Source organism: Camelus dromedarius, chromosome 16 (genome assembly GCF_036321535.1).
Source record: "Camelus dromedarius isolate mCamDro1 chromosome 16, mCamDro1.pat, whole genome shotgun sequence".
Classification (NCBI taxonomy): domain Eukaryota; kingdom Metazoa; phylum Chordata; class Mammalia; order Artiodactyla; family Camelidae; genus Camelus; species Camelus dromedarius.
The window spans coordinates 18,258,112-18,284,720 of NC_087451.1; the positions used below are offsets into that span (position 1 = coordinate 18,258,112).

At 44.2% G+C, this 26,609-nt stretch overlaps 1 protein-coding gene and 2 non-coding genes across 5 annotated transcripts; 1 reads left to right on the forward strand and 2 right to left on the reverse strand.

The window, feature by feature from the left end:
• Positions 1-820: 820 nt before the first annotated feature.
• ZFP3 (ZFP3 zinc finger protein) lies at positions 821-25,064 on the reverse strand. 3 transcript variants are annotated; one of them, XM_031467854.2, is made up of 4 exons: positions 24,266-25,064; positions 23,012-23,172; positions 19,482-19,542; positions 821-5,636 (listed from the first exon to the last, which is right to left on the reverse strand). In XM_031467854.2, exon 4 carries the CDS (start codon positions 5,626-5,628, stop codon positions 4,117-4,119), a length of 1,512 nt encoding a protein of 503 aa, XP_031323714.1. In that variant the 5' UTR covers positions 5,629-5,636; positions 19,482-19,542; positions 23,012-23,172; positions 24,266-25,064; the 3' UTR covers positions 821-4,116. The 3 variants fall into 3 exon arrangements, with proteins under 3 accessions (XP_031323714.1, XP_031323715.1, XP_031323713.1); XM_031467855.2 differs by lacking the exon at positions 19,482-19,542; XM_031467853.2 differs by lacking the exons at positions 19,482-19,542; positions 23,012-23,172; positions 24,266-25,064 and adding an exon at positions 13,110-15,033.
• On the reverse strand, positions 9,870-9,941 carry TRNAA-GGC (transfer RNA alanine (anticodon GGC)). The gene has a single exon. It is a non-coding gene; the product is annotated as a tRNA-Ala (tRNA).
• On the forward strand, positions 17,151-17,223 carry TRNAG-ACC (transfer RNA glycine (anticodon ACC)). Its single transcript has one exon. It is a non-coding gene; the product is annotated as a tRNA-Gly (tRNA).
• Positions 25,065-26,609: the final 1,545 nt, after the last annotated feature.

The window sequence follows — 26,609 nt, forward strand, 5'->3', positions numbered from 1 at the left end:
AGGAGATGGGAGTCGCAGCCCAGTCCCCGTGCGAAGCCCCAGGGATGGAGACAAGGACGTGGCAGGGACGGCCAGTGGGTGGAAACGGGTAAGCTCGGGTCCTGGGGTTCGTGGAGAGGACTGCGCTTGCCCCGTCTTCTGGCTCTCCCAGCTCTCACCCTGCCTGTGCCTTCCCTTCCGTGCATCCATCCCAGCTCTCAGGGAGGACGTGGGCTCCCTGCTCAGGAAGTACCGAAGCCTTCTCTCCTACTCCCTACTCCGCAGTGCTGACCACTACTAGATCGTTCAAGTTTTCAACCAGCTTCTCAGTGCTTAGCCTCCGCTCCTCGCACAGGTCACATCGCATGGTAGGTGTTCAGCAAGTGGTTGATGAACGGGCAGGGACCCGCGTTATTTAGGTTCCCTCCCTCAGGTTATCACCAGAATCAACCCTGCCTCGCTTCCCACTGGATTTTTCTGGGCCTCCACCTCCGGTTCATTTTCGGGGGTTCACCCAGGTGGGTCATCTTGCTATAGCTTCATCCCCAAAGCTAAGGGATGTGATGAGGGAGAGGTCACTGTGGCTTACTTGGTAATCTGTGTTACGGGTAAAAGTTTGATTTCAGGAATGTGTAAAGGACTATGGAGGTCCAATGATGGGTTTCAGATGGTCCATGAATTCCCTGAATTTGCACAAAGTTTTCTAGGCAGAGCTTTTCTGAGTCTCAAAGATAATCCCAGACCCAAAAACCTTAAGAACCTGCCTTAGACCAGGAGTCACTTAGAACATGTTAACCATCATCATCATCTTAGACAATGACAATAAACACCAGCCCAGAAATCTCAGTGACAAGATGATTTTTTTAATGGACCATCGAGATGATCTATAATAGCTTACATTAAGTTGTTAACATGAAAAACTGTATCTATCTAAACAAAGTAGGTAACATTTGCCCTGTTATGAAAGATACAGGATCTCACCAAGCAAAGTACATCAAGGGCTGAGTGAACAGCTTATGCAAAACTGGAAGCTAACAGAGCACACGTTGAGGGATTAAGGTAAGGCAGGAAACTGGCATACAAAATCATACAGAGACCAAAATGAAACAATGTCCTTTGGAATAATAGACCTTAGAAATACATCAAATCAGTAAAATTGTGAAGAAAGGCTTTATTTACTTGAAGAGTATACCAGTAAAACTGTTGAATTAGAGAAGGATGAACATGTATATGGATGTAGCTGCAAAAATTCTGAAGGGTTATTTCTGGGCATTTTGGTGGGTCTTTGAGATTGTGAATCCTGGTATTTTTAATGGGTCTGAAATGAAGAAAATTCACGTCTTTTCTTTCCTTGGTAGAACTCGAATTGCACTAAATTATGACTACCAGTCATAATTATGGTCAGATTTTGGCTCCCAAGTAAACTGAAGGGGAGAGGGCAGACAAGCAAGAGAGAAATCTTCCTGAGACAGCTGGGTGAGAGGTGGATAAGGGCGGGGAATGAATTTACAGGATATGTGTAAACTGTATATAACAAGGTGGAAATTATTTCATTCACCAAAATTTCTCTTGGGAAAGCACGAAGATATGTTGGAAGATTTTTCTTAGAATGAGGTATGAGACCTCCCTCCTGGGAGAATATGCTCAGGCACAACAAAAGCTGGTCATTAAATTGCCTTCTAATGTTCCAGTGAATTGATTACCTGATGGGCCTTTTCTTTTGCTGAGAAGAGGGTTTAAGAAGGTAATGGAGCTGGGGGTTGGGGGAGGGCGACTGGGTATCTGGCAAGAAAGAGGAAAGGAGCTGAGGTGACTGGCCCTGAGGGAAGGACCAAGAGAAAAATCTTTGGTGGCAGTTTAGCCAAGAAGGGACTACTAAGAACAAAATGTCTCATAGGATATAACCCTCCCCCACCTCCTACACAAGAGCTTCTTCTGTAATGATATGTTTGTGTGTGGGAATCCTTTGTGGGGAGCTTAAAGAGGTGCCAAGTTCTATACCAAGGGCTGAAGGTGCAAGTAAAACATTCAGACACAGGAATCAGAAGGTAAGAGGACAAGTGAGAAAGGTATGTTCGCGTATAATCAATTTGAGCTTGAGCACTGAATAAAGGAATGAGAGCACCCTGCGCTTGGAATCACCCTACAGAAAGGGGTATAAAGAACTTCTCCTGCTAAAGTCTGACTACTAGATGCAGAGGTACCTGGAAGGAGTGGAAACTGTGTGATTAACTGTATTTGTACAGCCGCTTTCTCAAGCCAAGGGCATGAATCTGGGGGGACACATATTGGGGTACAGAATAAACCTACTTGGTGGGTTTTGGCTGTGACCAATTATGTTTCCAAAGACATGACTTAAATCCATTATATTCAAATCCATGTAGTAATTAATAATGAACAGAAAATGTGCAAAGGACTTTCAATAAGGCAGTCATGCATCCATCCGCAGCACAGCCCAGGGCTGGAGTCTTGGCTCTGGCACTTACCAGCTGTGTGATCACGGGTAAGTTACTTGACATCTCCCCTGCCCCTCATCTTTTAAATTGGGGTAGGAATACCCACATCATCGATGGTTGTGCAACACTGTAAATTAACGAAAAAGCATTCAACTGAACACTTAAAACGGGTGAATTTTATGGTATGTAAACTATACTTCAATAAAGCTAATTTTTTTTTAAAACGGATAAAAAGAGTACCCACATCACAGGGGGACCAGGAAAATAAAAATGTAAACTGGCACGTGCCTGGCGAAGTAAAAATTCAATAAATACTAGTGATTAGTATTAGTGTAATAAACAGATTAAAAATAGTACACTGAAGATATATAGTTAGATTTTTTTACAAATAAGAATCTAGGTATTATTGGGCTGGTTGAAACTTGAGATCATTTAGTTCAACTCCCCTAATTTTACAGATGAGAAAATTAGGGACCAGCAGGTGAAGTGCCTTATTCAAGATTTGGTTCTAAGACCAGACCCCAAGCCTGCTGGATCCCCACTAGTGCAATTCCTACTACCCACTGCCTCAGAAACACTGACATGTGAAGAACTGAGGATGTGTTTCCTTGAAGAAGAAAAAACACATAGGAGAACACAGGGAACTCATATAGAGACACTGAAGAAAGAGAATTCCAAAGCCAAGGGCACACTGCAAAGAGGCTGTCACATCCTGACCTATCAGCCAGGGTTCCCAGCAGTGGGGCCCAGGTCACAAGAGCTTAAGTGCTTTGGCGAGGCAGGGCCCTGGTCAGTCAGGTGGACTGGCTCATTCCTGTGGCCAGATCCCTGGTGACAATGAAGCCGCACAGTCCTCTCTGCTACTTCCTGACACAGGATCTGTCAGCAGCAGCAGGAGCTGGGGCCAGGAGTGAATGCAGCAGAGTTCTTGGAAGAAGTCAGCCTGAGCAGCCCTGAAGTGGGGAGTGCTGCTTCTGTCCACGCTGAGTAGCCTGGCCTCACTTGTTTCTCCCCTGGCCTTGCTAATCAGCCCCTCTGGATTCTGAGGATCTTCTCCTACGATCCTGTCCATTCCCTGTCAATTTCCTCCATCATGGCACCCTCTTCAGATGACTGAGGAAGCCTAGCGGGAGATGTGAGATGACCCAAGCTTCTTGCTTCTTCATCAATGCTGCCACCTTCTAAAAGAACTTGACAGCATGTTTGGAAGATTTCGAAGCTAATAAAAGCTTACTGAATTATCCCAATGCTAAACAGTGGACAAGAGAGAGGTGTGTCTTCAGGCCATGACTTTAACATTTCGGGGGATAATATTCAAGGAGTCAACTCTGTCATTCTAAGAGGTGGTGGAATCACATTCCTCCATTTTTCCTGAATGGTAACAATTTGGGCTAGATGGCTGGTATGGACCCCTCACATTCTGTGATCCACTAGGGGAGGAGGGAAGAAGGGAGGGGAAAAGGGACAGAGGAGAATTAAGGCCTGAAACAGCTTTTATGATTTAACTCAGTACATTGAAACTTCTCAATGAATAGTTCATAACAGTGCCTCATCCTTTTTGACCAACTGTTTAAATGAAAATCAGCAGAAGAACAGCAGAGGTTCTGAGAACTTGGGGTGCAGATTAAGAACAGGAAGTCTGACTTCAGCTTTCCCACAGAAAGCTTTCCTGGCTTGCAGATCATTCCATACAGTGAACACTTTGATGTCGGAGGAGGTGAGAGCTCCGACTGAAGGTCTTCTGACACTCTTGGCACTCGTAAGGCTTCTCTCCAGTGTGAATCCTCTGATGGATGATAAGTTGGGAATGCTGGCTGAAGGTCTTCTCACACTCACTACATTCATAAGGTTTCTCTCCAACGTGAATTTTCTGGTGGAGAAGCAGCTCAGAGTTATCCCAAAAGGTTCTGGCACATTCATTACACTGATGAGGTTTCTCTCCAGTGTGAATTCTCTGGTGGACAATAAGGTGAGAGGTCCGCCTAAAAGCCTTTCCACACTCGAAGCACTCGTAGGGTTTCTCTCCAGTGTGAATTCTCTCATGTCTAAGAAGTTCTGAGTTTCCCCTAAAGGCCTTCCCACATTCCTTACAAACATAGGGCTTCTCACCAGTATGAATTCTAATATGTCTTATAATCTCTGAGTTTTGGCCAAAAGTTTTCCCACATTCATTACATTCATACGGCTTGTCTCCTGTATGAATTCTTTGATGCCGGATGAGCTCAGAACTCTGACCAAAGCCTTTCCCACATTCATTACACAGATAGGGCTTTTCTCCAGTATGAATTTTCTGGTGTCTAATAAGGCCTGAGCTATGCTTGAAGGCTTTGCCACACTCGTTGCATTCATGATACCTTTCCTCAGTATGAATTCTCTGATGCTGAATCAGCTGTGAGCTCACCCTAAAGGTCTTCCCACATTCATTACATTCATACGGTTTCTCCCCAGTGTGGATTCTCTGATGTAGAATGAGGGCTGAATTCTGACTGAAGGCTTTACCACATTCTTCACATTTATAAGGTCTCTCTCCAGTATGAATTCTATGGTGGTGGATGAGATGTGAACTCTGAATGAAGGCCTTTCCACATTCATTACAGGCAAAGGGCTTCTCTCCAGCGTGAATTCTTAGGTGCCTTCGAAGGCTTGAGTTAGTTCCGAATGTTTTTCCACACTCTTTGCACTCAAAGGGTTTCTCTCCGCTGTGAACTCTCATATGCTGAATAAGATGTGAATTCTGATTAAAGGCTTTCCCACATTCTTTACAAGTATGAGGCTTCTCTCCCACAGAACCTCTATGTGTTTTGTTAAGTCCTAAACTCTCTGCGAAGTGCTGGCCAGAAGCAGCGAACATGCCCAGCGCCTCTGCTGCAGCCTCCCCGCGATGCGCCGGCAGGTTCAGGCTGGGCCTGCAGCCTCTCCTGCTCTCACTACTCTCCTGGTCTTTCTCACTTGTGGGTGATTTCTTAAAGATAATCAACCCTGATGCAAAGTCTCTCTCCTCAGGAGACGTCGGCTCCAATATCTCTTCTGAGGACTCTCTGGAACACCCCTCCAACGTGTCTTCTTCACCTGCTGCTCCAAACTCGTGACCCTGGTAAACCACCTTTGGAAGTTTGTCTAATATGGCCCCATGGGGCTCAGAGTCTTCAGAAATTTCTTCCTTGGGAATTACCTCCTTGTTCTCAGTCCCCATCTCACAATCTGAAATGAGAGAGGGTAAGTACGTGAAGTGGCTACAGCGTAGCTAAGTGAAGCCAATGCTAGGGAGTATGGATGGGGCTGGATATGGTTCTGACAGCGCTCAAGCACACTCTCAGGATCAGGTGAGGTTACAGGACACTGATGAAGAGAAGGAGGAGATTTAGGATTACGGTGGACGTGCTAAACAAACAGCAGACACTGACCCACAAGAGTAAGAGAAATTATCAGAGGAAGAGATTTAAGTAGAGAAATAGGAAATGGTTGGTAAGGAGATGCTGATAAAAAGTTCCATAATATTTTTTTAATGGAGGCACTGGGGATTGAACCCAGGACTTTCATGCTAAGCACGTGCTCTACCACTTGAGCCATACCCTCCCCCCAAAAGTTCCATAATATTAACACTGAGTTGGGCAGAGCCTGAAATTGGTAAGAAAAACATTTAAAGAAAATGGTAGCCATTTTAATAAATGGTATATGGAAAAGGTTGGGAGAAGGGGCAAAAAGGACTAATATAATTTGGGGGTTTATAGAGGAAGTGACCAGAAGTGAGTAGCAGGAAGAACCATCTTTGGCCCAGTCCTGTGCTCAGCAGCTCTACAGAATGGGGGATTGTGTATGTTGTAGGGGTTACCCACTCAAAAGGTTAATGTGACTTAGCTACAACAGGCACAGAAGTAACTACTCTTACTTCCCTTTTATTTGGGTGAAGTAAGGTTCTAGTTTAATTGTATCAATACCTAATTTTCCCTACTAATTTGAAATGCCTTTTACCATAGTCTAAAATTCCAAATATAGCTGGGCCGACTTCCAGACTCTATTCAGTTCTGATCTGTCTATTCCCTCTGTAATATCAAACTGTTCAACCTATAATAGTTTCAGATTTTTCATTATGTTAAAGTTCTCTCTCATTAGCTTGTTTTTCAAACATTTTTCCTGTCTATTCTCATATTTTTCCAAATAAACTTTAATAAAATTTTGTAAAATTTCCAAACTTACCCTGATGTTTTTACATCCATCAAGTTTCTGTTATGTCTTCTCTTTTAGTAAGTTTTTCTTATATTTTCTAACTGGTTATCATTTATATATGTATATATAGCAATGCTGTTGATTTTTACATACTAATATTATAACTGGTCTCTTTATATAATTTTCTTAGCACTTTTATAAATCATAAAACCTATTCTTTTTAAAAACTTCTAAAAGGCTGTGGCAAAGATTTTTAGTTGTCTACCCAAATTTCCACTCTTCCCTGCCTCATCAGAAACAGAATAATGAATTTATTTTTATAGCAATGAGCCTACCTAAAGAAATATCCTCAGCCTTCTTTGCAGCTACATTTGGCCAAGTAACCAACTTCTAGCCAATGAGGCAGTCAAATGCAAATGAAGCACGAGGGACTTCTGGGAAATCTCCTTAAGGGTGAGGGGGTACATTTCTTCACCCTCTTCTTCCATGCTGTGCCCAGGGCATGAGGGGATAGCTGGGGTGCCATCTTGGACCATGAGTACACCGACATATCCTATGACACAACCAGAGCCAGAAGGAACCTGGGTCCCTGATGACTCTGTGGAGCTGCCGTACCAGCCCTGGAATGCCTGCCTCTGGAATTCTTCTATCTAAGAAAGAAATAAGTTTTTTCCTTGCTTAAGCCATTACGGTTTTTTTAATTTATGAAGCCAAACTTGCTCCTAATTGGTACAATGGCCCCAGGTATTTAGCTGTCCCCTCACAGAAGTAAGGTCCAAATGCTGGGGAAATGAGCCTCACTCCTGTTCAGGGAGTAAGCAACCGAGAGCTAACACTGAAGAGGCCCTGTGTCTAGGGCAGTGCACCTGTGGCGCCACAGCAAACGTGAGGACACAATCCTCCTATTGGTAAAAGTGTTCACTGCAGAAGGTGATGCTCCAAGTGGAGCGGGAGGCTATGGAACTTCATCCTCATAATGCAGAGTCATGGGATGGTTTTTAAGCCAAAGAATGACACAGTTCATGGTCAGATTAGCATTTCAGGTGGATGTACACTAGTGACCACGTAGTGGCTGTAGCAGAAAGCAGCAGACTGGGACATAAGGAGACCAGTTAAAAGGCTGAAGCAGTCATCAAGGCAAGGGGTGATGAGATCTAACTAGGGTAACAGTAGTAGTGGGAATGAAGCAGAAACAGACTAGAGAAATGTCTAAGAGGACAAATTCTGTACGACTTGGTGTGTGATTGGATACAGATGTAAAGGAAGGCGTAATGAGATGGACAGTGGTACCACCGAGGTCAGGGATACTGAGGAGCAGCTAGTTTAGGAGGAAGATGATAGATGAGCTCTGCTTTAGACAAGATGAGTTTCAAGATATCCATACAGAAGTATCAAGGAGTAAGTCCAAATGTGTTGGTCTAAAGCTCAGAGCAGTCAGGACTGGAGATGGAGACAGGAATGAGTAGTGTGAGAACTGTCAGCTACTGCAAACAGAAACCTAGAAAGCCAGAGGCCACACTGGAGCGTTAACTTCCATGTTCCCTCCAGATCTTTCAACCTTTCTCTACCCTCGCTCTGCCCCAGGAGGGGAACCTACACAGCACACATCAACAGGCCCTCTGGCTTCCAGTAGTGTTCAACCACTGGGGAGCCCCAGTAGGAGGCAGGGAGGAGAGTAAGGTCAGGGTATTTACCCTCCTGGTTCCTTCCTATGAGGTGGCCTTGGGCTCATGGTGTCCCTCAGCTGAAGTTCATTACACCTCTCAAGGAGTCTATCCTACCCAACTGTCTCTATGGGATCTGGGCCCTCTCCTACGTCTTGTCTCTTCTGGCCTGGGGTGGTGACTACTCCACTATTGCCAGCCCCAGGTTCCTCAATACCCGCCCACACCTACATCATTTATAATTAACTTCTTTGCAAATAAACCCTACTCAAATTATCCTACTTTGAGTGAAGTACCCGTTTCCTGTTAGGACCCTAATGATAAATGGGTAGGTGAAGCCTGCCAAGAAGAGAAAGAATGGTTAGTGAAGCAGGCGGAGAACCAGACACAGCGCCACAGAAGTCACCAGGGCAATGCAGAGGGAATTACAAAGCATCACGTGCAGCTGAGAGATCCAGCAGGGTAAGAACTGGAGAACATCCACTGGGACAGTTAGTCACAGGCAACATGTGAGAACAGAGTCTGTGGAACGACGGAAGCAGAAGCCAGGTGGCGGGGGACTGATTAATACATTTGCTGCTCCTTTCAGAAAATCTGGATGAAAGGAGAGAACCAAGATGGGCAGTAGCGCAAAAGGTCAAAGAAAGGTCAAAGAGGGATCTTCTCTGATGGGAGAGATCTCAACATGTTTACATTAGAAAGGATGGTGTCAGTGAGAGACAGGTTAAGAGGGAAGAAAAGATGAGATTACTGAAGAAATGAAGACCCTGAGAGGCAGGAGAGACTGGGGTCAAGTGGTGAGGAAAGGGGAAGGTGGTGATTTTGGGGTGCCTTTTGTACTGCCCTTTTGCTCTGCCCAGCCTCCAGTCACCCCCAGGATGGTAGTTACTACCACCAGCCTGCCCTGGGGTCTCTCTAGTCACTCACCAGTGCAACCCTTGTAAGCCCCCTCCCCTGACACCTGGAGGGATCCTGATCTCCTGCTGGAATCTTGAAGCCCTGGAAGCTCTTTGTGCTACACGTGAAAATCACCGGGGAATCTTCTTCAACTTTCCCCAACTCAGAGCCTTCTCTAATTTTCCCACGGAGGAAGGGCAGGTACCCAAAACCTGGATTTCTCCTTTTTGCTCAACTTTTGAAAATTGTAGATATGTACCTATATAACTGTAAGGATCCACTGTAGAGAATTTAGCTATCTTCTTCATCCAGGGTACCGTTTGGGTTGGGAAGCACTGTTTTAAACAAATTTCTCTCTAATGCTCATCCAAGAACAAGTTCCACAAGGTGGTATTTCAGTCCTTATCTACTTCTGACCCCCTCTCTAGCCTTTCCTCTCCACCTTTATCTCTCCCTTAGTTACTTCTTTTCCATCATCCATCTCCTGACAAAGTCAGCATTCATAGAACCTGTATCTGGAAAATCACTTGTCCACAGTAAAACAAGATGCAAGATATAAAAGTTATCTATGTATCTATCCCCAACTTTAAGACCTGGTTCAAAATTCAAATCCACAAAATCTTTCCCAACTAAATCGGGCCTCCTGTGATTATTCTCTTTCTGTTGCTGTTGTGGGGAGGTAATTAGTATTTTGTTTTTTTTTTAACAGGGGTACTGGGGATTGAACCCAGGACCTCATGCATGCCAAGCACGTGCTCTACCACTGAGCTATACTCCTACCCCCACTGATTATTCTTTCACTTTGCGTTCTGCCAGTGACATAATACTAATGTCATTTGTTAAATATTGCTTTATAGATACTTTCTCATATACAAATCAAAGCCACCCTCTGTATTTTCCCAGAGGCACAGCCACACATTAGACTTTGTCCTCATATGGAAACACCCCACTACTCACAGCCCAAATTCAAATTTCCAAACATAATTTCATATATGTATGTTTCTCACTTCTCCACTTTCCTAAACCTGAAATTACTTGTTTCTGGAGAGAGAAAAGACAGAGGTGCCACCTGAGGAGGCTGACCTCAGTCTGGGGGATGACAAGCATCTACTGGGTCTCCGTAGTTCAGAATAAGGTCTTCACACAAAAAATCGATGGGGGAGGGACAAATCAGGAGTTTGGGATTAACAGATAAACACTACTATACATAAAATAGATAAATAACAGGAACCTACTATATAGCACAGGGAACTATATTTAATATCTTGGAATAACCTATAGTGGAAAAGAGTCTGAAAAAGAATAGATAGATCCATGTAACTGAATCATTTTCCGTATACCTGAAACTAACACAACATTGTAAATCAACTATACTTCAGTTTAAAAAATCAAATTAAAAAAAGAAAAAAACAGTTTAGGGAAAAAAACCAGAATAGGGTCTTCAACTCTGCACACCTTGTTTTTTTTTTTTTTAATGCAGCCCAGGAGAGCAGGCTCAGAAAGCCTCATTCACAAAATACTGATGCATAAATCAAATACCCACCTATTAATTAACCATGAGAAATAAAACTTTTTAAAGTACCACACTGCCTACATAAGAAGCCACATAAAACCCTAAACATTGTTTCATAGGTTTGCACAGCAGGAATTTTTTTTTTTAAATGATTGCTTGTTAAATAATGATTCTTGGCCCAAAACGAGGTTAGATGCAGGAAAACTAGAAAACTTCTAAAACTACTCATCTCCATATCCGCCCTCAGACCTCTCCAGGGGTACGCCAAGGGAAGTGTATTTTTAACAAGTGCCCCAGGTAATTCTGATGCCCCACCAGCTTTAGACCATCTGAATGGCTGGAGCTATCCCACTCTCAATATGGTGCATCCATCTCTACCCAAGTTCTGGTCCACCAAGCAGATCCACGCATGTGTGAGGCAGCAGGATTGCAGATACGCTGCCAGTTCTTGCTCTGACTTCTTTTTTCCTATCCCTCATCTTGACCGCCCCACCCCTACCCTCAAACTTCTGTGAGTAGACACTGAATATATAGCAATATTTGGAGCTATTCAAATTTATGATGAAAAAATGATGAAACATTTGGATATCAACTTACAAACATGTAAGGAGATACACAAAGCTTTTCAAATTATTTTATGGGGTATGTGAGCAAAAGAGTTTACAGCGGCCTTGCTCTCTGTGCCAGAGATCTGACCTCACCCAGGAGCTCCAGGGGTGAGCCCCAGTCACATTAATACCATCCCCCTTGCAAGTGACTGCTCAGAACAGGAGGGACTGGTTCAGGAATGGACAAATGCCTTCATCTGGGTCAATGATATCCTGAGAACGTTTGCTGGAAGCTTCTGGGAATAGCTTCCTGCCATCCTGAGAGAACCACAGGAAGAGACTTGTATGTACTGCTGCCCAGAACTGCCCAGAACTGCTGCTGGATGAAGGCAGGAGCGCTAAGAAAACTGAAAGGAAATGGAGCCAGGGCCACTAGATTAAGTCAGACCTGAAACTGCTTTACTTCTTGATTTCCAATTATGAGAGCTTATACACTTGTATTTTTTAAGCCAGCTTGAGTTGTACTCTGTTACTTACAGGCAAAAGCATCTTAACTTATATAAATACTTTTCCTTAATTCTTGAAAAGCCAGATGGTACCAAAGAGTATCCAATACAAGGATCTCCTCCTCCCCAAAGTCTTCACTAAGACCTGCAGGAAGGAAGTTCTCTCTTGGTCCTCTGGGCCAGCATTTCATGGACCTCTTTCTTTATACTATAGTTTTCATGTTGCTTCCTGTGTATTGCTCTCCAACGCCTACAGAATAAAATTTCTTAACGGGACTCATCCACCCTCCCTGTCTCCCTTCCTATCTCCTGTCCTATGCTCTCCAATGATTGCTGCAAGCTGCAGTCATGCTCAGGGTCCTGCAGTTCAAACACTTATTATTCTTTAAAGCTTCTTTGCCTTTGAGAACAGGTTATTCTCACTTCCTGGAATACTACTGCCCACCTTGTGCACTTAACAATCATCTGTAAGACTCAGCTCACAGGCAGGCCCTTCCGTTTTCTTCCCTGCCCCTGCCCCTGTGGCTCCTTCGTCTTGTAGCAGTTTCCTCATTGTACTGTTAGTCTATCTTCATCTCTGCTTTCTTCTTTAGACACGTGCAAGGACGACATTCTATTTATCTTAGTATTCCTGGTGCCTAGCACATTTCGGGTGCCTGGTAAATATTTGTTACATGAATTTCTGTACGAGTCTTATCGACATAACGAATCTGTGATACCCTTGAGGACAAACTGGATATTCCATTCATTTTTGTATCTGAAGAACCTAGAACGATGTCTGGCACACAGCCAATGTCAATAACCCTGTAAAAATAAGTTCCTTCTCCCAATCTGGATGACATTTCATTTAAAGCACTGTTATCTTCCTTTCCTCTGTCCTTCCCCTGGTTCCCCAAATCAGGAAGGCTCTATTAACTCTGAGCTCAAACCGGACTCCTTTCTATAACATACCCTTCTAAAGCCAATATCCCATCTGCCAGCCCTGGGCACAATCTGCCAGGAGGCCTGAAGTTTTTGACAGTGCCCGCCATTTCGTCCCCTCAGGTTACTTGGGGATGGCATGTCTGAGAAAACCACAGCTCCCATCGGCCCCCACGTCAGGACCGAGGAAGGGGTGTCCCTGCTGCTCCTGCGGCTGACAGGCATGGAACCAGAGCGGGGACCGGCCCTGGCCGTGTCCAGTCCCCACACCCTCCGTGTGCAGGTGGGGAAATGGAGGCCTGGGGCGGGGGGACCATAAAATCCAAGGTCACACAGCGCACCGGGCTCAGGCACGGGCCTGAACGGGGGGTTTCCGCGGGGCTCACGGCGGGGGGAGGTGGGGAGGGGTCGGAAGCCCAGTGCCCTCCACCCCACGCCGGGACGGAATGAGGTCTCACCGCAGGCAGCCACGGCCCCACGCTGGCTCCGCTCGGGCTCCCCACGCTGGCTCTGCTCGGGCTCCCCGCGCTGCTCCGCCCGCTCGCGCAGAACCCGCAGCTGTTGTCTTGGTTTCACGGGCGACGGGCACCGGCCACTTCCGGTACCCGGGAGGCACTCCAGCCAATCAGCGCGCGCCGCACTCCGGGAGGAACAGGTGGTCGGCAAGCCTGCGCCCCCTCACATTTTCCAGCCTTGCTTTGCGCAGGGTACTGCCCGCTCCCGAGCCGCACCTCGCCGCTGCCTGCCACACCAGCTCCCTGGAGTGGCCCTGTGCGCCGGGTGATGCCCGCTTCAGCTCCACGGTCACTGACGAGCTAGGTCCTCCGAGTGTCCTAGAACGGCTCCAAGGATGCACTTCCTCCCTGGGACCGGCCGCTCTGCCCGCTGCTGTAGCTCCACAAGCATTCATCTGGACTTGAGACACTGGGAGTTGGCTTCACTTTCTCGCCGGACAGTGATCGCGCCATCCCCTTAGCCCCCTCCCCCACCCCACCTACATCATTTATCCCGTCACTGCCTTCCCTGGGCTCCGTGAGTCTGGTGAACACAGGCCCCTAGATCCTAGGAACAGGCCAGTCGTCTGCTAGAGGTGAAGGAAGACCTGCTCTTGAGGTCAGGAAAGGCTTCCCGGAGGGAGTGATGTTTGGGCTGACATCCGAAGGTTAAACGGGAATCGCCCAGGGAGGGAGAGAGCGGCTCAGGCAATGGGAACGGCATTCTACCCTAGCCTCCTTATTTCTTGAACTTGACCCTTCTCATCTCAGAACCTTTGTACTTATTGTTGCTTCCTCTGCCTTTCCTGTGCACCCAAGCTTGTTATTCAGGTCTCAGTTCAAGGTCACAACGTTGGAGAAGCCTGCCATCCTATCTAATGTTGCCTCAGACTATGCCACGCCTCCCAAGTATCAGTTACAGGGAAGGGCTGTGATTGGCCTTGTTTAGGTCTGGTGCTCACCCCTGGACCAATCATTGTATTCACGGGAAAGGGATAGTAGGATTAGCCAAATCTGGGTCACCTGTCTTCCCCAGTTGTGGGGGCAGGCTTCTGTGTTTGCCGCACCATAATCCTGTGAAATAGGGAAGGGAGTGACTATTACCAGAAAGTATATATATATGTCTATCTCCAGTACACAATCTATCGGGGGGAAAAAGCTTTTGCTTGAGTTTTTGGGATTAGGCTGTAGACTATAGGGTTCATCACTTTGGCCATTCTCACACCAATTTCCTTAACTCCTTTGCCCTACTGTCTGCAATTGCCTGGGAAGTTTGTTAACCCTGGATCAGTTGCAATGTCCATTTTGCTTGCCCAGGCTGCTGACAGCTAGTGGGGAAAATCATACCTTTTGGAGAAAAGCTCCCAAATAAATGTATGGTCTCCACTTTCCAGAGGTCTTTCACTGCTGCCCAGAAATCATCTTCTGTTTCCCTAATCAGCTTGTCTACCCTTTACATGATTCCTTTTGCAAACTTCTTGACTCTGCTGAAATCTTTGTCCAAGCTATTATCCACCTCCACCATCACAATCATTGCCAACTGCATTCATCCCAAGGAAAGATGTCCATACTACACAAGTACCCTGCCTCAGACCAAGAACGGAAGGCACTGGTTCTGCTGACTTTTATCCAGCACATCTACATTAATGGTCATCTCTCTCAGGAACCTAGATCAGTGATTCTCAATCTTGGCTGCACATTGGAATCATCTGAGGATCTTTAAAAATATTGATGTCTGGTGCCACCTACATAGAGTCTGTTGAAAATGATCTGAGATATGATCTGGGCTTTTTTTTTTTTTTTTCCTTTCCAAGCAATTCTAACATGCAGCCCACATGGTTGATAACCAATAGCCTAGGTCAGTGATTGGAAAAGTGTGCTGTCCGTTGTAAATTATATTTCAAAAATTTTAACTTAAAAAATAATTGTAAATCAACTATACATCAATAAATTTTTTTTATTTTAAATTAATTTTAAATAAAAGAAAAGCATGGTGTCTAAATCAGCATCACCAACATCATGTAGGATGATGGTTAGAAATGCAAAGTTTCAGCCATCACCCACAGATCTCCTGAGTCAGAAACTCTGAGGGTAGGGCTCAGCAGTCTGTGTTTTAACAGATTCAGGAGTTCTGATGCACACTATAGTTTGGGTATCACTGGCCCAGACATGAACAGTGCTTCATTTGATCAGCCCTTGTAGGTGGCTTAGACAAGAAAAGGACCAGTTGTATCCTGAATACCTGGCTCCCCCGCCCTCCATCTGCTTCAACACACTAGCCAATTTACGGGTCATCTGGAGCCATGGGGATCTACCAAGAAAAGGAGACCAAGACAAATGGTCCACAGATACCATTCTCACTCCCAGTGTGTATGGGGATGTGTATGATGGGCAGGGGCTGATGTTTCATGTCTCCTAACAGGTTCAGGAGTTCATGGAATCGACTTTTATAGGTGAGTCTGAGCAGTTTCGCTCCTCTTGAAAAAAATGGCAGGTAGGAATTCACCGTCTTGAATTCACACAGAGACAGGTGAATAGTAAAGAAAAGACATATTGCTCTCGTTCACCCCAGTCCCTTCCCATCTATCTGCGGAAGACGTGGGAAGGAGGGCCACCCGCACTGGCGCCACTCCTTTCTTATACTTCAAAACCATGCCATCTCTCAGATTCGCTTACAACTCTGATTTGGACCTAGTGCTGATCATAATTATATTTTCAATCATCTATGGACCACATTCCAAGCTATTACCCAACTAGTAGTAAGGGCACTCTATGTCCCCTCAGACTTAAGTAGCATTGTAAGTGTAAATCATTGTTCGGATTCTGGAAGAAATGACCAAAACACCCACCTTGAAAGCTTTCACTTCTTTCAAAACCTCTACGCCCTCAGGTGAATAACCCTAGGCCAGGGCATAACCTATGTTAAGGCTTAATTAAGTCTTCAGTGTTTCCCTCACACCCCCAGCTATGAGATGCAAGGAACCAAAACAAAATGGCAACCTCTGCCTGTGGCATTAACAATTACCTCACGGAGCCCAGAGAACCAAGTCTGAGCCTGACCCAGCAAGATCATGTTATCACTATGCCAGGAGAGCAGTTCTAAACCTGAGAGGTGCCTTCAGGGTCCTGTAAGGTCCGCAACTCTCTTGGGTGAAACCACAGCCCCTTTCACATGGGATAAAATGCAGCAACACCTGGAAACCTCAATCTCCCAGCAACTGCTCCATGGTTTGGTGCCAGGTGGAGAGGCAGAGAAGAGAAGGTTGCCCTGGCAGAGGGGTGAGTGCTGGCCTTTGAGGAAGGAGAGCATGAGGTAGTGGGAGGGGATGCACTGGAAACACACAACAGCAGAATGTACAAGGCTGCAAGTGATCAGAGGACAAAGCAGAAAAGAGCTGTACCCCAGGGTATGAGGCTCCTCCCCAGGGCTCTGGAGTCTTGTCAAGGTCAGCAAAATAAGAGCCTACCTGGTCCCAGGGCTAAGACACCACTGGGCCCCAAGAGTGCCCCTGCCCACGGAGCCCCAGATCTGCCTTAGAGCCTTGTCCCCATCACCACACTCCAGGCAACTGCTACTAATTAGCCTGAATTCCCACAGGAGTAGAAATTATTTGCAATCCAGGCCAACGCAGTCCTATGTGAATATTTCTGAGGCTCTTTTTTGAGATAATAACACGGGAGGACAATCAAGTCCAAGTGTCTCCCACCATCACAGGGACATAAAAGTTCCCAGTGTGAACAGAGAATCTGGAATGTGGGCAGGACGGCTCCTATTTTCATGGTGTCATTTTCCCAGCTCAAGATATGACCCATAAAAATCACGGATGAACTATTCAGTCCTCCAACAAGATCCCTTCTCTTGGACACAACCTTTCTCTCAGGCTCATGCAATCCATTTACCACCTCCCACATTCTTTTCACTCACTCTTCACAGTGGGTTTTCTCTTACACACCCTGCCCACACTACTGCCCTTGTCACTGCCACTGAAATCAGAGCTGTCAGGGGGAGGGTATAGCTCAGTGGTAGAGCACATGCTTACCATGCACAAGGTCCTGGGTTCAATCCCCAGTACCTCCATTAAATTGTTTTTTAAATAAATAAACTTAATTACCTACCCCCACCAAAAAAAAAATACAAAAAACAAACAAAACAACAACAACAACAACAACAAATTCATGGCTATGATGACATGTCAGGGTCCCTCTTAAGCAAGAGGGTCCCTTTGTCTCTGAGGCTTCATTCTGCTGCCAACACCCACACACTCCCTTTCTAGACTCATCTTGGGCCTGTTGCCTTCCTGCCTCATTCAAACTCTCTGTACCCCTGCGGTAGGGAGTCACTCAAATGATCCTTAATCTCACTACATTAATGCCATGTAAGAAAGCATGATGTACGGACCTTATCCAAGTGGGCAAACTATAGGCTTTGAGGCGTGGTTTAAAGGAACAATAACAAATCCAGACTTTACAAATATCTAGTGTAGCTTACAAAGCCCTCTGATATATACCAGCCACGATCAGAGTCTCTTGAAGGCTAGGCTGTCTACGGCAACTGGAGAAAAGCCCTTCATAGCTGGGGGCCGCCCAAAGGATCCAGGGACTTGTCCAAGTTTATTCAAGTCAGAAGTGGGGAGACCAGATTAGCACTCACATGTTCAGACTCCTGCCCACGCCCTCCTCACTCCAACCTGGCTGCTTTCAAAGTCCCACTGAATACACATCCACCTTCACCACTTAATGGAGCCCTGGGTTTTCTTTGTTTTATTTTTTGGTGGGGGGGGGGTGATAATTATGGGTTTTTTTCTCTTTACTAGGTGGGGGGAGGTAATTTAGTTTAGTTGTTTACTTTTTTAAACGCGGATTGAACCCAGGACCTTGTGCATGCTAAGCACGCACTCCACCACTGAGCCTTACCCTCCCCCGCCAAAATGGGGCCCTGTTTTGTCTAGGCCTGTTTTGCCTCTATTTTGACCATGAGTCAGCTCCAGAGAAGGAATTTCAAATCTAACATCCAGAAAATCCACGTTTGCCTTACATGTGCATCAAGTATCTCCCATCTACCAGAAGAAAACCGTGCACAACCAGGGTGTTTGGGTTACCTATCTGGCTTCCCTACTTCAAGACCTGGTTCAAAAAATCATATCCACAAAGCCTTCCCTGATGCCTCTCTTATCCCAGTCACTCCTCCACTGTCCTTCCTGACCCTTCGTGTTTGGGCTAATTTGACCTTCGGTAGCTTGTATTCTCTTGTAAGAATATTTGACATCTCTCCACCTGGTGATAAGAACCCAACCTGCCCTTGGGGACAGTGCCCAGAGCGCAGCACCAACCAGAGATGGTCTGTGCACATCCTGAAGTGCTTATCTGGAAACGTCTTTGATGGTTAAACTGAATTTTAACAATGGCCTTAAGGAAGAGTACCTTAACCCAGAAGTCTAGCAGGAATCTGGGGCACAGGGTAAAGGCTGGCTTTAAAAAACAAAACAAAACAGAGCAATGTCCAATTTCCTTCACCAGCTTTCAAATGGCAATTCTTGAAATTTTGGTTTAATTGGAAGGGATGGGCTTTCTTTCACTTTTTTGTGTATTAGGTGAATTTTATATCCCATGCTTTCAAATTACTCAACATTACATACATACAATGCATCCAGTAACACCACAGAAATATGACAGTTCCGTCAGTGAGCAGAAGGCAGATCCCAGGTCTCTGGCCCACCTCTGGAGGCTGTACTTTAGAAAGTCCACGATGGGGGCAGAGCCATCAGCATTTTATTTCCCAGGTGATTCTGATGTCTTTGGGCATTGCTAAATCTAAAAGTCACCTCAACCCTGAGAAACAAGTCTATCAATTTAAATTCAGTATTCAAATAACACAGCTAGCCTGGATGCTGAAATTCACACTGAAGAGAATGAATGATGAATATATTTCAGTGAACAGGTGCCAAGACACATGACTATATGGACATCCTTAAACCTACACACAGGAGGTGCACCTAAAGTTTATTTTTAAATTAGTCATTTAAACCAGGAATACATTTATTAACTCTTGGAACATTGTTATAAATATTGGATAGGTTTTCATAACAACCCACAACAATGTATTTATCCAATGACACACTGATGCATTTAAAGGTGTTTTCAGGGGTTGAGAACCACCAGGAAAGCATGGGCTTGGAGACAGCCCTGCACTCCACTTCCCAGCTCTGCATACCTGGGGAAATGACCTGAGCTTTGCCCCCTCAGTCTCCTCACCTCTCCAATGGGATAATATTAGCACGTTGTGTTCTTGGGGGAATTGAGTGAGAGAACGCACAGAAATCAAAAACACTCACTTACACTACAGCAGCTTCTGGTGCAAATCAGGAGAGGAGAGGTTTTCTGGGGTAGTGGGCAAGAGCTGGAAGAAAGGGGTAGAAGGAAAGAGAGTTTGTGTGAGAAAGATTATCTGAAGTGGTATTAACTAGGGGATCTTGATTTCTCAAGAGACTAAAAATAGACTTACCATATGATCCTGCAATTCCACTCCTAGGCATGTATCCAAAGGGAACCTTAATTCAAAAGGACACATGCATCCCAATGTTCATAGGAGCATTATTTACAATAGCCAAGATATGGAAGCAACCTAAATGTCCATTGACAGATGACTAGATAAAGAAACTGCAGTATATTTATGCAGTGGAATACTACTCAGCCATAAAAAAATAAAATAATGCATTTGCAGCAACACGGATGGACCTGGAGATTGTCATTCTAAGTGAAGTAAGCCAGAAAGAGAAAGAAAAATACCATATGATATCACTTATATGTGGAATCTAAAAGAAAAAAGACAAACAAACTTATTTACAAAACAGAAACAGACTCACAGACATAGAAAACAAACTTATGGTTACCGGGGAAGGGAGTGGGAAGGGTAGGGGAAGAGGGTAGGAAGGGATAAATCGGGAGTTTGAGATTTGTGGATACTAACTACTATACATAAAATAGATAAACAACAAGTGTATACACAGGAAACTATATTCAATATCATGTAGTAACTTATGGTGAAAAAGAATATGAAAATGAATGTATATATGTTCATGATGCCCCTTTCTTTCTTTCTTTCTTTCTTTCTTTCTTTCTTTCTTTCTTTCTTTCTCTCTTTCTTTCTCTATGGAGGCACTGGGGATTGAACCCAGGACCTTGTGCATGCTAAGCACACACTCTGCCACTGAGCTATACCCACCCCCTATATGTATGTTCATGTATGACTGAAACATGATGCTGTACACCAGAAATTGACACAACATTGTAAACTGACTATACTTGAATTATATATATATATATAAACAAAAACAAAAACAAAAACAAAAACAAAGTAGGGAATCTTGAAGGGGACAGGGGATTCGTTTGTAAGTTGAGAGGTCATCTCCCTGCTCAGGGATGGAGACTGTTCTTGATGGGCACCAGGTGGCACCACAAGCCTACAAACTAGCGTCCTGCTGTGTCTGAGAGCGGATGAAAAGGAAGAAGTTGAATTTCAGCGCACTTACCAACCTGACATAGTTGACAATCTCAATAGATGGGGTGTTTTAAGTAAGGTGATTACACTTCAATGAACCCATAACATTCAACATACAGACAAATCCCCCTCGTCTAGATTCTTTCTAATTATATTTCTACATCAAGGGACACGTTGAAATATAAACACCATATGTGTATTACTTGTTAGAAAAATATCAGAACCAGCATCCCAAACCAGACAAGCCATTTCTGTGGGCAAATATGACTGTGAAATGTGGGCCCTGGTGGAGAAAGAAAAGAGGAAAATGTGGGGAACATTTATGACAACTGTGGGGGAGATGGGTGGTTGCCTGTCCCAGTATCACCCACCTCGCCTAGAATCCCAGAGGCACGTGGCCGCTTGCAGTACAGAGTACAATTTCCAGTCTTCCTTGAGCTGGTGTGGACATGTGGCTAAGCCCTGGGCTGCGGGGCATGAATGGAAAGGGAAGCTTGTAGGAAATTTCCTTGAGAGACAGATGGCAAGTTCCTCCCTCCATTCCGTGCCTGCAATATGGTTTTGATGCCAGCAGCGCCTCCTAGTACCCAAAGGCTAGTGCTGCGCCCTAGGATTGATACCAGGAGACTATGAGGGCTTCGTAGGAACCCTGGATTGTCTACCTCTGGCCTTTACTTAAATCATGGATAAGCCACTGTTATTTTGGGTCTTACTCATAGCCATCCAACTGATATTCTATGTAAGAACCCCACTTTCATTTTTAAAGAGTACTTTCATATTAAAAATCATGTCAAAAAGACATGCACCTTGATGTTCATAGCAGCACTATTTACAATAGCCAAAAAATAAAAACAACCTAAATGTCCACCAACAGATTGGATAAAGAAGTTGTGGTATATATATATACCACACACACACACATATATATACATATATGTATACACAATGGAATACTACTCAGCCATAAAAAAGCATAAAATAGTGCCATTTGCAGCAACACGGATGGACCTGGAGACTGTCATACTAAGTGAAGTAAGCCAGAAAGAGAAAAAAAATACCATATGATATCACTTATATGTAGAATCTAAAAAAAAAAGATACAAATGAACTCATTTACAAAACAGAAACACAGTCATAAAGAACAAACTTATGGTTACCAGAGAGTAAAGTGAGTGGGAAGGGATAAACTGGGATTTCGAGATTTGCAGGTACTAATATACATAAAATGATTAACAAGTTTATACTGAATAGCACAGAGAACTACATTCAATGTCTTATAGTAACCTATAATGAAAAAGAATATGAAAACAAACATATGTATATATACGGATGACTGAATGTTGTACACCAGAAACTGACACAACATTGTAAGCTGACTCTACTTCAATAAAAATAGATTTTAAAAAATCCTTACTGAGACACCATTGACAGGCACTTCTCCAGCAAGTGGTTCACATTTATGTTTACTGAGACTTTCTGGGACGGTAGTAAGGACTATTAGATAATATACTATACTTTTGTATTTAGGACTAGTCTTTTCCCCTGGGAAAAGAGATGCTTTGCTAGTAAAGACCAGAAGCTCATAAATGGGAAAGTCACGGGTGGGTTCCTCCCAAACAGTCAACAACAAACAAAGCCCCTTTCCCTTGCTCTAGTCCAGAGACATCCTTTGACATTTGATGGAATTCTTCCTGGGCCGCTAGATTTAGCAACATACAGACAATTATATCTATTTGTATTCTCTTTTTGTTTTGCTTTTGTTTTTTGAACTTTGATCTTTGGGTGCTTATATTGGTTTAAAAATTAAGTTCTGTGATTGAAAATTATTATTTTTTAAAATTGAAGTTCTTAGAGCTACCTTGGATCCAAAATAATCTGAAGTCTGCCTGTTCTGCTTTTCCTGGGTTCTTCTGCAAGAGCATCTATGTTGAAAAAAAAGAGTATCTACGTCGGGGTTCCCTAGGGAAGCTCACCAGAGTCTTGGAATACAGGATTTTTGTTGGTGGTCAGTCGTGTAAGCAGGGAGGGTCGGTGTGACTGACCTTAGCTGTTTAGTCTCGAGCCCAGACGCAGTGTGGCCCAAGGCCTCTAGGCATACAAAAACAGGTGTTTACCATACATCCCATTGTTAGCATTAACTACCTGGTACGGCCCCAGGGCCTCACGTATACAATGATACTCTTCCCAGACTAGATTTTCCGAGGGCTCGAAAGGTTATCCCGCAGGAGCTGGTCAAGGGCCAGTGTTGAAAATCTTGTGCAGAGTCTGAGCAGCCCAGGCCTGCCGAGTTAACCCATTACCTTTATAATAAAGCCATAAAATAATAAATGAATAATAATAATACAATAATAAAAAATAAACTCAGTACCTTGTAGTAAAACACCATTACCTCAGCTAATTTCTGAGGACCTCCTTGGAAAGAGTCCAACCAAAGCAGATTTCAAAACAGCAGTGTGTACAGCATGGTGGCACTCAGCAAACGAGTCCATGAAATCAATACCATTCTTTGGACTGGTTTTGGTTAGGCACCTATAGAAGAAAAGGGAAGATGGGGGCAGGGAGGGCGGTACAGAAAAAGGAAAGAGAAAATAGAGAGGGTCATTACTGGTGCCTCTGAAGATGGGAGGTCTGTGTCTTGGAGCTGCCCGGTTTTTCCAGCTAAGGCTCTGTGACTAAACCCATCCCTACTCCTTTCCCTTAGCTGGCTAGTTTCTTCCCAAGTGTTTCCTTCTTTTTTATTTTTTTTAATTTAAAAAATTTTTAATTGAAGAATAGTTGATTTACAATGCTAATTTCTAGTGTACAGCACAGTAATTCAGTTATACATATATTATTTTTATCATAGGTTATTACAAGATACTGAATACAGTTCCCTGTGACATACAGTAAGACCTTGTTGTTTTCTTCCATTTTTCCTTCCATCCCTTTCTCTCTGCTCCAGCTGTTCCAAGACCCCCGAGATCCAGATGTCCATTCAGTTCCCTCCAAACAAGCCATCCAGACTCCAGGGCTTCCCTCCAGGGCCAGGACTAGGGTCAAGGGAGGCACAAGGCCACAACATTAACGGTGGCATCACTCTCAGGATCATGCAAGAGAGCGAGTGCCCCTGGAAATTCTGTACCCTGGGCACTCCCTCCATCCCGGCCCCACATTCCGTCTCGAAAGAGGCTCTGCACAGGAAACTGCACCCCACAGTTCTGCATGTGTCGAGGAGGACTGGGCAGGTATGAGAATAGACACAAAGGCCGAGTTCTGGGAAGCAATGAAGCATTACTTCATAAGAGCACGAATGCATCTTCACATCCCTCTCTTTAATATGCACATCCTAATGGGTAATTCCATCAACATTAAGCTGAAAACCAGAAAATAATGGAAATGGCCCACATCCACTTCTCTCATTTCTACCGGGGGCCCCTCCACCCTTCAACCCTTTCAAAGGCACGAGGGCTCTTTTCCCACAGCACCCTGGCACCTTTCCTCCCTCCCACTTCTTGGTGGGAGAAAACTTGCCAGGACCCTCCACTCCGGGACTGCCTTGCACTTCCCTGATTATGGGCAAGAAATGACCACAGGGGACATCAGCAGCTCTGCCCCTGTCCTCAAGGACATCTGAGCTACTTACAGGCACAAAAAGTCACGATGCTTCCACGCACTTCCGAGACGCACGGCCAGTGCTTTTCCAACTGGTGCGGCACTTCTGATGAGACAGAGAGAGGAACTGCAGACAAACTTTCTTCCAGGTTTACCGATTGATCAATTATTCACCTAAGAAATGTCTCAACCAAGGGAGTGCACACCAGGACCAGCTGGCAGCTTCGCATCACAAAATAAATATTCAGAGATCCTCAAGTTGCTCAAGTTTTTATCTCTTTTTCACAAAGCAGATTCTCTCGCACAAGTCTAGCTGAAGGTTCCCTCGTGTTCATTGCATTCATAGGATTCTTCCCTGAAATGGATTCTTTGATGTCGCTGTAAAGCTTGACCTAGGGCAGAGAGCATTTCCACTTCTATTAGAGCCAGTTTCTCTCCCATCTGAATTCTCTGCATTTCAGCTATAACCGAAGACCTTCCAACACTCATGACATTTTTCACAGTGTCTCTCTCCAGAATGAATTCTTTGATGTTGAATAAGAATTAAGCTCTGATTAAAGGCTTTACCACTTTCAGTAAATTATAGGGTTCCTTTTACAAGTAGATACAGTAATGTCGAGTAAGATGTGGGCTCTGAGGAAAGGCTTTCCTGCAGTCATTACATTTAAAAGGTTTCTCTTCTAACATGAAGTCTCTGGACTGATAAGGCTGAATTATGTCTAAGTGTTTCCCTACACTCCTTACATCCTTAAGATTTTTTCCAGTGTGAATTCACTGATGTGCAGTGAGACCTAAGCTGTCACTGAGGGCTCTTCCACACTCAATGGACTCACAGGGGTTTCTCCCAGATGAATTTTCTGATGGGAAACAATGTATGAACTCTTCCAGAAAGTTTTCCAACAGTCATTACGTTCCTACGGCATTTCTCCACTGTGAATTCTCTGATGTTGACACAGCCACCTAAAAAATTTCCCCACATTCCTTACATTCATAAGGTTTTTTCCACTGTGAATTAAACAATACCTAATGAATTCCAGTTTCCCCTTGAAAGCCCTCTGGTATTCATTACGTTTATATGATTTTTCTCCAGTATGAATTATCCTATGTGGAGCATGGTGTACATCTTTGGGCCACACATGTCATGGTTTCACCTAGCCCATTGGTAAAGATTAAAAAGAAAAAAAAAATGATAAAACTGTGTTGGTGAGGGTTTGGGGACATGAGCACTTGTTCATTGCTGAAGGAATGCAAATTGGTACAAGTTCCAGGGAAAGCAAATTTTTCCAAATGAAAAATGCCTGCACCTTTGACTGAGCTACAGATAGGATTTGTTCTACAGTAGCTTTCTTGTGTGTAAAATCACAATTGTCCAAGGTTATCTAGTGCAACATCGTTCATAGTAGCAAATGATTTCAGTCTAAATGAATCTACAGGGAAACGGTTAGATAAGTCCTGACACATGTGTAAAATGAAACACCTTGTGGCCATGACTCAAGAGTGAGGAAGCTCTTTATAAACCAATATGGAACTATTTGAAAAGTAAAATCAAGGTTCAGGATAGTCTTTACTGAACATTACCAACTGTGTAACAAAAAAACAAACAAACAAAAACAGAGGGAGGAAACCCCACAAATTTAATTGTATATGCAGTCTGTCTCTGGAAGGACTGAAATCCTTATTCTAGGGAGGAAAACCAGGTATGGGTGCCTTTTTCTTTCTTTTCTTTTTTTTCTGTACCACACAAATGTACTGGTTATTTTAAAAATTAAATTTAATAAAATTCTGAAATCGAGAAAAGAAAAGAGATAGATGAAGAGATGTGAATTTAGGCAGGTGAGAAGTTTATGATAGAGCAAGGAAGTTCAGAAACTGCATCATTTAAAACTGTAATCTGCTCCAGTTTCTGGTTCCACATGTGTAGAGCTTGGAAGTTTCCATTTCATCCTAAAAATACGTAAAAAGCTAAACAAGCTGAAAAATAAAAAACTCTTCTGAGATCCATAAGAGAAGGGCAAACGACTGCCCTCTCCAACGTTGGAGAGACAGGCAAACACAGAGAATCACCACATAGTGGAGGAGAAGCCTCCACTGGAACCAGTGCTGCGCTAGGGAAGCTGAAAAGGACATTAACAAATTGCTGCAGGCAATTCTGAGACTGTGGGCAAGTCTAAGAGTTAAAACTTCAGGGGGACACAGCTACTACAGGGGCGGGAGAAGCACACTTTGGTGAATGTCACCTTCAAGAACTCCATCAGGTTCTCACAGTAAATACTGGAGAAAATTTCTCCTTGTGCTTTTAGCTGGGGAAGGAGAAAAGGAACCGTTCTGAAATACATCAGAGCTCTCTGCCCTCAGGAGAAACTAGCTAACCAGAA

What these genes read in the sequence shown, in the direction of transcription:
- ZFP3 (XM_031467855.2), bottom strand. Translation starts at nt 5,628, where the DNA reads ATGGGGACTGAGAACAAGGAGGTAATTCCCAAGGAAGAAATTTCTGAA.